Below are 15,466 nucleotides of genomic sequence, written 5' to 3' on the forward strand. Positions count from 1 at the left end.
GGTCTTGAGAGGAAGAGAATTGGAATAGCAAATTGGCAGAGAGACTCAGTCCCATAACCAAAAGCTTTAAAATAAGTCTTAATATTTAGGATAGTAATTTGTTCTTTTTAATCAAAGCCATATTGGCTATATTTGGTTCTTTGCATTTCCAAATAAATTTTAGAATTAGTCTATCAATTTCCATCATGTGACCTGTTAGGAATTTATTTGGGATTATATTGAATCTATAGATAAATGTAGGGAGAATTCATATTTCTAAAGTGTTGAGTTTTAGAATTTATGAGTATGGATTGCCTCTCCATTTATTTAGGTCATTTAAACTTCTTCCAGTAATATCTTACAGATTTCTATGTAGAGGACTTTTATATAATTTGCAAGATTTATTCTTAGATACTTTTTATTTTGATGCTTTTGCGGATGGTACCATTTTCTAATTGTTTATTGTGTTTATCCAGTGACCTTGAGAAATCATGATAACTTATTTGCTGATTCTTTTTAGATACTCTTTTTTTTCTTTCCAGTCCTTTTGTTGTTATTTCTCCTTCTTTCCTTATTGAGCTGGTGAAGACTTCTCATACAATCTTGAGTAGACGTGGTGATAGTAGGCATCCTCATGTTTTTAGTTAGCTCAACAGGAAAGATTGCCATATTTTAGTATTGTGTATGATGTTTGCTCTAGCCTTTTAATTAAAGACCCAACAGATATCAGATTTAGGAAGTTCACTTTCATTCCTTCGTTGCCAAGATACTTATTGTGAAGTGGTGTTTTCTCAAATGCATTTTGAGTTTATTATGGTGACCAGATGATTTTTCTTTTTTATTTCTATTAAAATAGTGGATTACACTTACCCACTGATTTTAAATGTTAACCCAGTCGTACATTTTTGCAAGTTTGCTTGGTGTTTGCTATTCTTTTTATTTGTTGCTGGATTTAGTTTGTTAAAATTTCATTTGGGATTTTTGATCAATGCTCATGAGAAATATTGGCCTGTAATTCTTCTCTTATAATGTCTTTGATTTTGGAATCAAAAGTATACTGATCTCATAAAATGAATTGGAATGCATTTCCTCTTATGCTATTTTCTGGAAGACATTGTGTCATTTCTTCTTTAAATATTTATATGAATTCATTGATAAAGTGATTTAGGACTGTAATTTATTTGTGGGAAAATAGCAAACTATTCTTCAATTCAATTTCTTCACTATACACAGAAATATTCATATTTTATCTTTTTTATGTCAGTTTTGATAAAATTAAGGTTTTATGGAATTTTTCCATTCCATCTAAATTTTTAAATGTATCTACAGAAAAGTATTTATGGTATCCTTTTATTACCTTTTATTACTTTTATAGAATCTGTAATAATAGTTTCTTTTTTGTTCTTGATTGGTTATTTGTGCCTTTTCTTTTTTTTCCTTGATCAATCTTACTTGACCTATTAATTTTATTAAGCTTTTCAAAGAACCAGCTTTTGGCTTTGTTTATTATTTCTGCTGTACGTTTGTTTTCTACTTAAGTTTTTTTCTTATGTTTATTTTTTGCTATTGTTTACTTTCTTTGGGTTACCTTGTTATTTTTCTAACTTCTTGAGTTGAATAATGAGATCACTTGTTTTTAGACTTTTTCCTTTTTTAATATATTCATTTAAAGCTATGCATTTTCCTTTAAGCACTCCTTTACCTGCATGCCACAAGTTTGGATGTGTTATATTTCCATTATTATCTAGTTAAAATTATTTTCTGATTTAATCTTTGACCTATGGGCTATTTAGAAACATATTCCTAAATTTCCAAACATTTGACATATTTCTAGTCATTTCTTTGTTATTGATTTTAAGTTTAGTTTCACTGTTTTCAGAGAGCATTAGCTGCTCGATATCAATTTGAAATGTATTGAGACTTTTTCTATGACCCAGCACATGATCAGTTTTGGTTACTGTTACATGTACACTTGAAAAAATGGTGAGTTCTGCAGCAGTTGAGTATAGTGTTTGGTACGTGCCAATTATGTCAATTTTATTAATGATGTTATTCAAAATCTTCTATAACTTTACTAATATTTCTATTAGGTAATCAGTTATATAGAGGAGTACATAAAACTATAAGTATGAACCTAGACACCAAATTTTTTCTTAAATGAAAAATTAATTGGAGCCCAATAATTTATTTAAATTTATTTGTACATCTGCTTTAAGCAGGTATAATTAGGAACCACAGAGGCAAAATTCTCTTTTACTTATGGCATTAACCAAAAGTAAAAACTATGTAACTATGCTATTCTTGCCAGTCATAATTTTTTTTTTTTTTTTTTTTTTTGAGGCAGAGTCTCACTCCGTCACCCTGGGTAGAGTGCAGTGGCATCACTGTAGCTCACTGCAACCTCAAACTCTTAGTCTCAAGTGATCCTCTTGCCTCAGCCTCCTGAGTAGCTGGGACTACAGGCACATGCCACAACACCTGGCTAATTTTTCTGTTTTTAGTAGAGATGAGGTCTCACACTTGCTCAGCCTGGCCTTGAACTCCTGAACTCAAGCAATGCTTCTGCCTCGGCCTCCCAGAGCTACTCATAATTTTGGTGTTGCCACTATTCTTGTTTTTGGTGTGGTGGTCACTAAATGAGGAAATCACACCCCCCAAAATAACTCCTTTCCCAGAAATTCTTAAAAGCAACCATCCATACTACCACCAAACTCATGCAACACCCAATCAAAGTGCTGTCACATGAGAGAGAATATTGATATTGCCTTGTTTAGAGTATTAGACAAGCCTATTTACAATGAAAACATACACAATTTTCCTACTTCCTATGTGTGTTCCTCTACTCTGCTGATGGATTGCTCTTTCTAAAATGCAGATCTTTTCATACCATCCCCCCATTTGAAAATTCTCCAGGGGCTCCCTATTATCTCCAAGAGATCATGAAATTTCTCTCGAAGTCCACCATGGTCTGGCTTCTGCCTTCTTCTGTAGTTTTATCTCTTGACATGCTCCTGAGTTCCAGATAACCATGGAATTCCCTAATGCCCTGAATAGATCACCACTGTCGGGCTGCTCTCTCAGTCCAGAGCTCACTGTCTCTCCAACCTGTCTATGTGCCTGGCTGGCCCTTATTTGGCCTTCAAGACAGCTCTGATGTCACCTCCACTGGGGAGGCCCTTCTTATTTGGAGATGTCCCTCCTCTGTGCTTTCTTGGCCCCCATCACACCTCTGCCATCATGCTCACAGGACTGCACTGGAGGTGCTGCCTAGGTGTCTGCCTTCCCTAATTGAGGGAGGGCACTGCGTTTCCCCACTTTGTATTCCTAGAACCTATCGCAGTGCCTGCATGCAGAAGGCACCCAGTCAGTGTCGAATGAGTGTTTCAAGTACAGCGTCTTAATCAGTTGTCATTAATTATAAAAACAAATTGCCAGAAAAATGCTTGGATGGCATCATTGGCTGACATTAAAGCATAAGCCTGAAACTCACTTTGAGGCATCTCGTTTGGAGGAGTTGTGTTATTTTCTGTGGCATTTAGGTAGGTGGCAGGGGACGTGAGTGACGTGGAGGAGGCAGGTGTGTGAAAGTGCACAGAGACGCCTGAGCCTTACAAATACGTGGGTGTGATGAACTGAAACGGAGATTTTCATTCAAACGCATTTTCAAGGCTCATGATTCATCCGGACACGGAGGGGAAGTGCTATAAAGATCCAGTTCCCTTTCACATTCTTTCAAACTAAACAAAGCCTGTCTGAGGCAAGAGTCATCGTCGGCCACACTGGCATTTTGGGAGCTGTTTGTCAATCCTCAGAGGGGATAACCTTGGGCAGAATGGACAAATATAAGCAAGTGTGTTTCCATAGCTTTTTATTCTAGTTTATTTTTGCTTGTGCTTTTCCGATGATTTCATTCTAGCAGTTTCTAGAGCTCCACAGATGTATTTGCTCTCGAGGCATAGTATTGTAGGGTTTTCCGGGACCTCACTTGGGTAGGAAATAGCATCTAGTCCAGTGTAGAGCAGTTGTCTGAATTATAAAGTTGAGCCAGTAAGTGGCTCTCTAATGAAGTTCACCCCACTGGTCCTAGGAATTATCTTTGTGGAAAAAAAGAAGACGTTTTTTCTTCAACCCCAAAGGCCTTTTAAATTCCAAAAGAAAGTGTCCAGGCTTTTCTTCACTTGGTTTCCCTCTTTCCAATGCCTTTATGCATCCCACATACTGATCGGCCCGGGGTCGGGAAGTCAGCATCCAGGGTTTGCTCTGGCTTCCAGAGCAACTGAAGTGATGCAGCATTTCATCACAGGCCTTGCAGCAAAGAAGCGTATGGAAAACAGAGCTTATGTGGACCAACGCAAGAGCCACGAAGATGCAGTGGCTCCTCCACAGTGAAATTACGCACTGCCTTAACGGAAAGGCGTCTTGCCAAAGTTTGAAGACATAAGCTATTCCTAAAATGGTGCTGCACTTCTATACAGGAGCTATCATCTGGCAGCCACAGTGACAGAAATGGACGGAGTGCTGGAAACTATGAACGTTCACTCAGAAGAGAAACCTTATTTCTATTATTTTTGTTGTATATTTCCTCCTTCCCTTTTTTCCTTCTTTCCTTCCCTGTAACACTTACAAGGAAGGAATTTATTTTGAATGCTCAAGAAACAAACTCCCAGCGGGTACCCAGATCAAAAGTCCTTTTGAGTAGTATTAAGAAGCTAGATAGCCTTCTTTCCCAAAGTGCAGGGTACAGCTTTCCATGGGACCTGGCCCTTGGGGACATTGCCCTTGTAGATGGAATAAATTCACATGGAAAAACATCTAGACAATTGTACTAGGAAAGCAAAGGCAGGCAGCTGGGCCTTCTCGCCTGTTCTGGTCTTCTCCAGCTTTAACAAAAGTACTTGACAATATGAGTGGGAACAATCCTGGCTATTTTTTTAGACAGCCCTTCTTAAGGTTGACTAAGATCTAGGGAAAACCTGCACTATGATGGAAAATAGAGAAGGGTCCTTATTCCCGGGGACTTTAGGAATTTTTGAAACTAGTGGCTACTAATTGGCCAGTGGTAATTTGAAAGCCTGCCCAAGAAATAGCAATTTCTCCAAGAAGTGTCTGGTAGGTAGGGGAGGGCAGGGGAGGGCAGGATGCTCTAAATGGGAAGGATAAGGAGCTATAGAGAGGTGAGCTGAGGGGCCTATAGAGAGAGCACAAGCACCTGGACACTGTGCTGAAGTTCAACAACATTTGAAAGAAAGGGCACCTGGGATTCCTGGGGTTTGCGTGGCCGCTACATAGAGCAGAAAGTCAGCCACGGTAACTGGTATCCATGGTGCCAGGCCAGACAGGAGATGGGTACATGGAAATCTGGTCACCATTTATTCTCTTTTTTAAAAAAGCTCCTTATAGTCTTTCTGTTGCATGTTTTGTTTCTTTTTAATTTCTTCTCTCTCAATATGTTTGCTTTTTATTGTATTGATTTCAGCTTTCACCTTTGTTTCACAGATCTATGTTTTCCTGCCTTTTATTGAACACACAGCAGATACTCCCTAAAATTTAGTTCTGTTTCCATTAGTGAATTTTTTTTTTTCAAAAGTGAGTCCTTTCTCTGCATTTAAGTGTTGTTGTCTCCTTGGTCTTTATCGCTGAATGTTTTCATAGATACTTTTTTATGTATAGTTGTCCTTGAATCAAGAGAAGTGAAGGTCAGCTGGGTGTTTTCCCGTAAACAGAGTGGGTGGCTTGTCCTAGGTTCTGTTCACTGTCTGCCAGGATGTCGGTCAATCTTCTGCTCATCTCATCAGCTAGAAAGATGGGGGTAGAAGTACATTTCTAGTACCTCTCGTGTATCTAAAAGGTGCTTTATTTCAGTGTCATTTCTCCTCTGGATTTGTTGAAGCCACTTGGCTAGGGTCTTGCTTTCTATTTACAGCTTTCTGTGGGGTCAGAGCTTCCCACTGAATACAAAAACGTGACTGGCCAGTATCTGCCTGGCACCAAAGGCACTGTATCAGGGAGAAGCTTTCCAACTGCTGATGTCCTGCTAATTGTGGCACAAAGCCTGGGACTTTCCAGCAGAGCTGGTTTTCAGTGTTGCTTATCTGAACTGGCGAGTCGGATTTTGAGTGATGCTTTCCCTGGGGGCACTGGTCCCGGTTCCGGCTGCCCCCCGCCCCCCAATGCGCAAGATGATAGGAGGTTTCTGTGACTCACTTCATTGGTTAAATACCGTGCTTTCCCAGGAGTGGGAATTGTTAACAATAGTGGATATAAATCTATAGTCCATATGATATTCTTAATAATTTCAATTGTTTTTTGACAGACTATAATTAGGTTTTAGTTTGTAAAAGTGGCATAGGAGGTGTTTATACTAGAAATAGGAGCTTGTCTTAGAAAAAAGAGAAAAGTCAGCTCATTTTCATGTTTAGTTGTCCTTATATTCTTAGCATTTTATTTCATCTGCCACTTCTTTCAGGAATCTTTTCAAACTTCATGTCTATTTTGTAAAGTTTGGCTTAGTTAAATTAAATCTAGGTCATGAGTCCACAATGCATTTAACTGAAGATCCATGAATCACCCCTTTGGAAGACCACTGTCCTAGAATATTTATGCCTTAAAGGTTTTTTTTTGTTTTTGTTTTCTGGAAAGGATATGAATGATAAATTTTGTATTTGTTGATACCTGAGAATATCTTTGTTGGCTTCACACATACATGGTAACTTTACTAGATGTGGATATAAATATCTTGTATTGTACCATATTGTTCTCAAAAATTGGTACTGTTGTTAAATTGCTTTCTGGGGTTTGGCATGGTAGACGTCTATGGCCAGCTTGAAGTTTTGTTACTTTGTAAGTATTAGGTTATCAAGTATGAAATGTCCAATTTCCTTAAGTACTAAGTTTGACAGTTGATATCTCTGACATTTCACTTTTACACTTCTTGGTTTTTGTTTGTTTGTTTTTGTGAAGGTACACCCTCAGTCTTTCAAACAAACACACGTTTTGTCTTGTTATTATCTTTCAAATTTTTTTTAGAGCAATTTTTGTGAAAACATGGATAAGTAAAAAATTCATGCTATTTTCGAGTATGAGTTCCATTGTGAAACCAATGCAGCCTGGACAGCTCAAAATATCAACGAAGTGTTTGGGAAGGATGTGGCTAATGAACACTCGGTACCTGGATGGTTGAGAAGTTCCATTCTGGTGATTTTAGTCTTGAAAATGAGCCACGTAGGTGACCTGAGACCAAGGTGGATAATGATGAGCTGAAAGCTGTAGTGGAAGCAAATCCATCTCAACCTACATGTGCATTAGCAGCAAGGTTTGATGTTACTATTCCAACAATATTGGACCATTTGAAACAAATCAGCAAGGTAAAGAAGCTGAATAGATGGGCTCTGCATGAATTAAATGAGTGTCAGAAGAGAAATTGTCTCGAAGCCTGTCTTTCTTTGCTGTCACCACATAAAGGTGAACCATTTCTACACTGTATTATTATGTGGAATGAAAAATGGATTCTTCATGATGATAGCAAGCGTTTGGCACAATGGTTGGATAAAGATGAAGTGCTGAAACACAATCCAAAACTGAATATTCATCAAAAAAAGCTACTGGTGTCTGTTTGGGAGTCCAGCGCTGGTATTATCCACTACAGCTTCGTGAAATCTGGTCAGTCGATTACAGTGGATGTCACTGCAACCAATTGGACTAAATGATGAGGATGCTTGTGATTAAGCAGCCAAGATTGGTCAATAGAGGCAGACCAGTCCTCTTGCAAGACAATGCTCTACCACATGTCGCACAAACAACCCTGCTCAAACTACAGAAGCTGGACTTGGAAACTCTCTGTCATCCACGGTATCCTCCAGACCTTGCACTAACTGACTACCACTTCTTCCAGGCTTTGGACCACTTCTTACAGGGAAAAATATTCCATTCTCAACAAACTGTGGAAAACGCCTTTCACGATTTCATCACCACTAGCTCTCTGTGCTTTTTCGCTGCTGGCGTAAACAAGCTACTGTTAAGATGGCAAAACTGTGGCGATAGTTCCGGCACATACTTTGATTACTTGTACTACTTCTTGTGTGAGATATAATAAACGACACTTTCTATTTGAAATCGAATGTTTCATATTTAAGGAAATTTTATTTTTCTCAAAGGTCTTCAAGATTTTTTTTATTCTTTGAAATCAAAAATTATAATGGCTTATGTTGGATGTTTTCATTTATTTTTTCTTATTTTATTTGATCCCTTTTTATTTGCTTATATAGGTTTTACTTTAGTGTAGGGAAACATTTGATTAAAGATGCTTCTGTTGTTTATTTCGTATGAAAGCATTATTATAGTGAGATAGGATCTTCTAGGTTCTTGCAACTCTATTAGTCTTATATTGTCTCTCATCGTTTTTTCAGCTTTATTCTTTACTCTTAGGTTTCAAGAATTGAGATGGATCCTATCACAGATTCATGTCAATTCTTAGAGAATCTTCAAGCCCCAAATAAAGGGAGACATTTTAAAAAAGTTTAAATATACTCTCATTTTACATTGCCAGTTGAAAGTCCAGATAGCCTTGGAGGTAGTTGGCCCCCTTGAGATGAGAGAACTGGAGGCAGACCCAGCCAGGAATCTGTTTTGCTAAAGAGCTTCCAGTCCTTATTTGGAACAGCAGTCAGGCTTGCTGCTGCTGTCTCCCCATTCTTTGGCAGGCTGGCCGTCCACGGTGTGGGAGTGACTGGCAAGCCCTTCCATGCCAACTCCCTGTCCTGTGCTGCCTGTGAAATCCAGAGCACTTCCTAGTGCTGCTGATGGTACCCACAGGGCTGACCTTTACCTCCAAGCTTGCAAAGGCCTCTGCTGATTTTTTTTTTTTCATATTTTGCTTTTGCATGTTAGAGATTCATAAATCAGGCAGACTCCCCTTAATCTAATCTCATTTGTATTTTATATCATTGAAATTCCTGAAAATGGTTGTATAGTCTTGCCTACTTTTAAAGATTGATTCAGGACTTTTTCTCATTATTTATTGTTGATAATTTTCATGAAGATAAAGAGGGCAGTAGCTTATACCTTGCCAAGAAGGCAACCTATTTTCTCCTTCATAGGATATTCAAGTCTGAGAATATTTTCAAGGCAGGAATGTGAGAACAGATTGCATAAACCAATGGGAAGTGGAGAATTGAGATCTTGCTAGAATTTTTCTTATTTGGTTACCTGTGATGATCCAGATCATTGAATAATAAGAATGACAATAAGTATAACAATTTCCTTTTTAAAAAACAACTATGAGTCACATACAGTGTATCAATTTCATTTAATTCTTATGTCAACTTGGAAAATTTTGTGCTTGATTCTCCATTAATATAACTCTCAGAGCAGTTAAATAACTTACCTGGTATTGCATAGCTAATATGTTATGAAGTGAGATTCAAATCCATTTGTCTTCAAAGTCTCTACTCTTTTCTGTGCTGGCTGTTGAACAGCCTGAAGGGTTGTCCAATCTCCAAATCTCTGTGATATTTACAATTTTCCCAATTACTGAATTTTCATCATCTGTAGAAATTTTATTGCTCTCTTATATAACTAAGTCCTTCTCTGTGCAGATAATTTTTATATAAGTAAGAGAAGAACATGTTTTATTGTCTCTCTTGTACTGTCTGAAACTCCTTGATTTAAAATCCATCCCTATATTTTATTTTTTTAGTTAGGGTATTTATCTGCTCTTAGCATGATTCTTCCTGTCCAGTAAAATAGTTTATCTATTCCTTCTATAGCCCTCTTATGGTTCTATCAGTGTTGAAATCTTTTCATCTGTCTTGGAACATCCTTGGGCCATGGAGATGCTGTTCTCTCTGGCTACTGTGGAACAAGGTGCCTTCAACAGAGCAGAATCTCCAGAGATGTTTGGAAATGTTGCTGCTGGTCTTGCTTTACTACATCCAATTAGAACAAAAAGATAAAAATTTGAAAGAAAGCAAAATTATTGATAATTTAGGAATTCATAAAGATAAAAGGTAGCTAGAAAGTGTTGAGGGTGGTCGGGGCCTTGTTGATAAGAAAATTTTTGTTCTTGCTTCACAATGGCAAAAATGTATGGATTTATTTTATAACTTGCTCCTTTGGCCCCATCATTATTTTTCTTTCAGTTGCAATAAATAACATTCAGTGACTGTGAAAAGTATCACTATAATTGTAGAATTATTCTTCGATTTCTCTATTCTAATGAAATCGTATCTTTTTTCCCCCTAGGTTACGGTCTTTGGTGAAACAATTAGAGAGAGGGGAGGCTTCAGTGGTAGATCTTAAGAAGAATTTGGAATATGCAGCCACAGTGCTTGAATCTGTATACATTGATGAAACCAGGTAAGCTAAAAAGTGACAAGAGAGATTAGTGTAGTGATGATAAATTTTCTGTTAAATGGCTTTTGTGAAATTGTCCCCCATGGCAGGTATGGGGTAGTATTCAAATTAATCGTCTTGGAGCTTTAGTTTCTACAAACAAATGGGATAGATTTGGACAAGTCATTTATTCTTTGTACCTCCTCATCAATAAAAGGAGCTAATAGGAAGTATTTCATATGGCCATTATGACCATCAAGTGAGATCATAATGTAAGAGAAGAAAAAGTTATTTTAAAAAATCTGGTAAGTTTTTTTTTTATCAAATGCAGAATTCCATTGTAATTATTGCATATTGTTTGTGTTAGTCTAAAAATTGTGTTTATGTTTTAATTCACAATATCCATCAGTAAATGGAGGTTCCTGAAGTGATCAAGAAGCATTTATTCTCTTAAGCACCCAGTATTCCTTTTTCAGTCTTATGTATGTTACTGATTTTCTTAGTAGACATTTTCCATTTGAATTATCTAAAAGTATTAAAGCAGTTCCAGTTACTAAATGCATTTGAAAGTAACAAAATTGCTTTTCTTTTGAAAAATGTTGAAATGTTATATATGGAAGTTTTTTTTTTTTTTTTTTTCCTTAATTCAGACAGGCTTCTCTGTCAGTATGTCTTACTTTTCTTTGCCAAATTCCATTCCAAAAGTATTTCACTGTTATCTAAGGATTATATGTTTTTTTTTTTTTTTTGGTTACATGCTTGGTTCCTAATTTAAGGGAATTTGATATCACAGCTTTCTCCAAATGTTATGTTTTCTTCCCTTCACCCCGATCAATGTGTCTGTAGTGGAGGGAAAGAACCCAAACACCTTTACGTTGACACCTACTATTACTATTTATTTTTAGTTGGGCTTAATATAAAATGCAATTTTGGGTTTTATTGTAACATTACTATTTATGTTCCTTTCTAGTGGTCTGACCTTTGAACAAGTTTGAAAAATTGACTAAAAGTCATCAGATGACTTAAATCATAAAGAACTCCATTATTTTGAAAATTTTGCTTGAGTTTAAATATTTAAATTTCTGAAACATCCTATCAAACTAAAAAGAATATCAATTGACATTGCTTAAGATCATTACTTTGGAGGACTGGATTGCTCTGATTTCAGTAATACTCTGCAAAGTCCATTTTTTTTTTTTAACAAAATAATGCCACATGGTCCATCCATGAAATAATTTTAGGCTCCTTATGAGGGTATTTTTAAATGCAAGGTTTAAATTCCATTCAAATTCCACAAACCTTCTAGGAATAAAGATACCAGCTGCTCCTGAGTACAATGGATCTGCCACTCATGGGGAGTGGCAAATATACTGGGATGGAGTATATTTGCCTCCTTGATCCCTTTGTCCCTTTGTCCCTTTGCCCAATCTGGTAGAGAAAGCCATCCTGAAACACAAATGGTGAGCTTTCAAAGTCTTACCAAGACAGTTCTGTATTTCTCGTGAGCAATTTAATCTTGTTTCTTTGCACCTGCATGCAGGTGAGGTGGAGAGGAGCAGCTGCTTTGAGCAGAGAGCTCTAACTTCAGATTTAATCTCACTGTCCTGGTTCTGTTTCTTATGTTCAGGCGACTCCTGGATACGGAGGATGAGCTCAGTGACATTCAGTCAGATGCAGTGCCTTCTGAGGTCCGAGACTGGCTGGCCTCCACCTTTACGCGGCAGATGGGGATGATGCTCCGAAGGAGCGAGGAGAAGCCCAGGTTCAAGAGCATCGTCCATGCAGTGCAGGCTGGGATATTTGTGGAGAGGTAAAGACATCATTTATTGTCCTTCAGTGACCAGAGCTGCAAAAGGAATCCAGTTTCCAATAACTGGAAACTCCACTTAAATGTAGTTTTGCGTGCACTATCTGGGGAACAGACACGCCTGGAGCTCTGACTTGGGGGGAAAGGCGGTACATGGGCAACGTATGTAACCTGCAATTCTGTATCCCCCATAACAATAAAATGAAATAAAAAAAATTGTAGTTTTGATATTTTTATAAATACTGAAAATTGTGGGTAGAAATAGATAGTCTCGAATGAGAAATGACAAAAAACATACCTGTTTTAATCTCTATAGCATCATTAGGACAAGCTTTGCCTTTACTCAGAATTCTTTTTGTTAAGCAGAGATTTAGTTTGAGTTCAGTCTCTAATTTTTATAGAAGGAAATCATCCAATTCATCACCCTTTGAAATATACAGATGTTGTCCACGTTTGGAACAGGTCAGGGATGCTTTGAGGTTGCTGACCCAGGAAGGACAGTTCATTTAAGAGGTTTGAGTTTCCCCTGACACTTCAATTTTATTAGCCATTTTGTTCTTTGAAATCGAATTGCCCACCTCCTTCTCCAGAAATAGATATAGTCTTCCTATAATCCTTATTGTACAATTACATGTTTTAGAAATGCCATGGTGGGTTCAAAGTTCACCTGGGACATTTTTTTCCTTCTTGTTTTGGATAGTTCTAAGGAACAAACTCTTCTAAGTGGGTTGCCCATAGAAGTTCTTCATTCAGATTAAATTACTAACTGCATACTGTCCATGCTGTGCTGTAATTCACTCTGGCAAAAGAGGTGACCCAGTTAATAATTTAATTTCCAATATGGGGCACATAAAGTTATTTTTTCCCCAGTGGTTCACATATTTTGGATTGCTTTAATTTCTTTTGAATTTAAAACTTAGATCACTTGAATGACCATGAAAAATGTCAAAAAAGATTTTAGGTTCCTTGACTTACCAGACAACATGACTTCTCATTATTTGTCAATACTTAGTGTCAGTCTGAAAACTGCTAATCCTTCTTTGTAAGATACCATATTACATTTCTCCCTTTTGATTTCACAGAATGTATAGACGGACATCAAACATGGTTGGACTGAGCTACCCACCAGCTGTTATTGAAGCATTAAAGGTAATACCAATGAAAAGGTTTTATAATGTACATGATACCTTGCAAAAAGTACAGTTAAATTTGTTGTTAGAAAATAAGGGACTTTCATTTACAGTTCTTTTCCATTTATTCCTGACTTTATTCTTTCATTTTTTTTTTCTTATCTGTTTTAGTAGTATCACTATCTTTTTAGTCTTCACAATCCTAATTTTTAAAAATCAAACTCTGTGTGGGTTTCCTTTCATTTCTATTACCCTTAAGTAGTTTAGGTTTTATACAGTGTTCTGGCATTAGGAGATTCATCTGACTTTGGCCATAGGAGATCAAATATGTTATGGCTATAAGTATTCAACATTAGGAGGATCTTGAGTGATTGTAATTGTGCCATTATCTGATTACCTACTGCAAGTCCATTTTATAGATGAAGGAAATAAGACTCAGTGAGATTTAAAAAGAGACAGAGTTATTTATTTGAGGACAGAACTAAGTTCTGGTACCAGAGTTTTCAGCACATAGTAAGCTCTCAGTAACATTTTACTACATGAGGGTGTAGCCCGCAGCCCTTGTTTCCTCCATACAACGTATATGCTACTGTTTTCCCAAGACTCTCACTGAGCCAAATGTTCCATGGGAAGTCATGCAGATGTTTCAGTCTAAATGAGCTAAATCCTGCAGAAACTCCCAATCGGGCAAGCTCTTGGAATTGTATAGAATATCTTTAAAAGCCCCAAAGTGGATCCGTTCCTGTAGGCAGGTGTTGATTCAGATCCACTGGTCTGAGGGTATTAGAGATGTGCTTAACCTTATATGGCTTCTGGATTCCAAGGTGGGGCTGTGCTGGGGCCCAGGATCACTGGGCTGGTTGACATTGTGTGGCGTCTACACATGGAGTTGATTCATTTGCTCAGGGACATTGTAGCATTTTGACCTTTGCTAAAGCCATTGCAGTTTTTCTCTGAAACATGAAAAATGTATTATCTGATGATATTTTCAGGAGATAAATGACCTATTCATGGAACTGGGGGTGGGAGTACTTCTTGATTAATTTAATGTCAGGAAAGAGCCCCTTGGGACCATCTTGATTGTATATTCATTGTCCTTTCTCTTGTCTCAGAGACATTCACTAGCTGAATTTGAGAGACCAGATATGTACAGATTCTCACTTCTTTTTCTGTCTCTTACGAAAATTCATCTTAGGAGCAGGAAGGATACTCAGGAAAGACACAGCAGGAAGATATGTGTTCCTCTTGCTCCTCTTTAATCCCCACGCTGCTGTGGAGCTCACATCAGTGTAATCTACAGGGATATTTCCCATTTCGATCAGTGAAATCACTTCTGAGGATCTGATGTTTCGTAGCACCCACCATGAAGTTGCATTGATTTTCATAATGGAACCAGAAATGTTCAATGGGAGTCTTAGAAACATTAAAAGCATCTTTTGTCCTTAATGTCTTCCTTTACCATGAGCATAAATATAGTGGGTATGCTGGTAGCAAGACATTTATGAAAATGTTTCTTCCAAATGGAAGCCTCTTTTTTTTTTTTTCAAAATAACTGGAAAAATGTGAAACAACCTGTGATGTGCATGAATTTCTTTTATACTTAGGGAAAAGCAATTATCAGATGCACATATGTCTTTAGGAGGGGAAAGGTACTTAGATTATTCAGACAAGGAGTAAGTACTAACTCTCTAAATTGCTATCTTTCTCTGCATGCATTGCTGATATGTGCATTAAGGCTAAAACTGCTGTTTCTCTGGGCCTTCTCACTTGTTTACTGGGCAAGTTCAAAGCTTTTTACAGTGTAATATTTTTTCACTTCCCCAGACTCTGGTTTTATTTGCAGTGAGTTAGAGAGATCATTAGAGGTAGATTCTTTTTTCTTTCTTTATGTAGTGCCTGTTAGAAAAAAAGATTATTTCCACTTCATTTCCAGCAGTTCATATGGAATCACTACTATTTTCTTCTATTACAGAAATTTTCCCCATAGACTGAGAGAATACAGTTCACTAAAATAACCATTATGCTACTGTCATGTTAACCTTTGTGGTTAATGTAACAGCATGGCATAAAGTGACATTTAAGTAAAGGAATAATTAACCACTACCAATCTCTAAATTTGAAATATGTTGCATTATGTTCTTTTCATTTTTTCTGGTTTTTTAATACATGCGCGCGCACGCACACACACACACACACACACACACGAAAGCTTTTCATTTGA

The 15,466-nt window shown here is 37.2% G+C and overlaps 1 protein-coding gene across 2 annotated transcripts in view; it reads left to right on the forward strand.

The window, feature by feature from the left end:
• The window catches only part of PDE1C (phosphodiesterase 1C), a 485,677-nt gene that overhangs the window by 370,007 nt on the left and 100,204 nt on the right, over window positions 1–15,466 (forward strand). For both annotated transcript variants that reach the window (XM_069461523.1, XM_069461524.1), the window contains 3 exons: window positions 10,219–10,332; window positions 11,936–12,118; window positions 13,198–13,264. In XM_069461523.1, the coding sequence (XP_069317624.1) occupies window positions 10,219–10,332; window positions 11,936–12,118; window positions 13,198–13,264 (364 nt within the window). The remainder of the gene's footprint in view (window positions 1–10,218; window positions 10,333–11,935; window positions 12,119–13,197; window positions 13,265–15,466) is intronic.

The sequence above is a fragment of the Eulemur rufifrons genome, chromosome 29 (genome assembly GCF_041146395.1).
Source record: "Eulemur rufifrons isolate Redbay chromosome 29, OSU_ERuf_1, whole genome shotgun sequence".
NCBI lineage: Eukaryota > Metazoa > Chordata > Mammalia > Primates > Lemuridae > Eulemur > Eulemur rufifrons.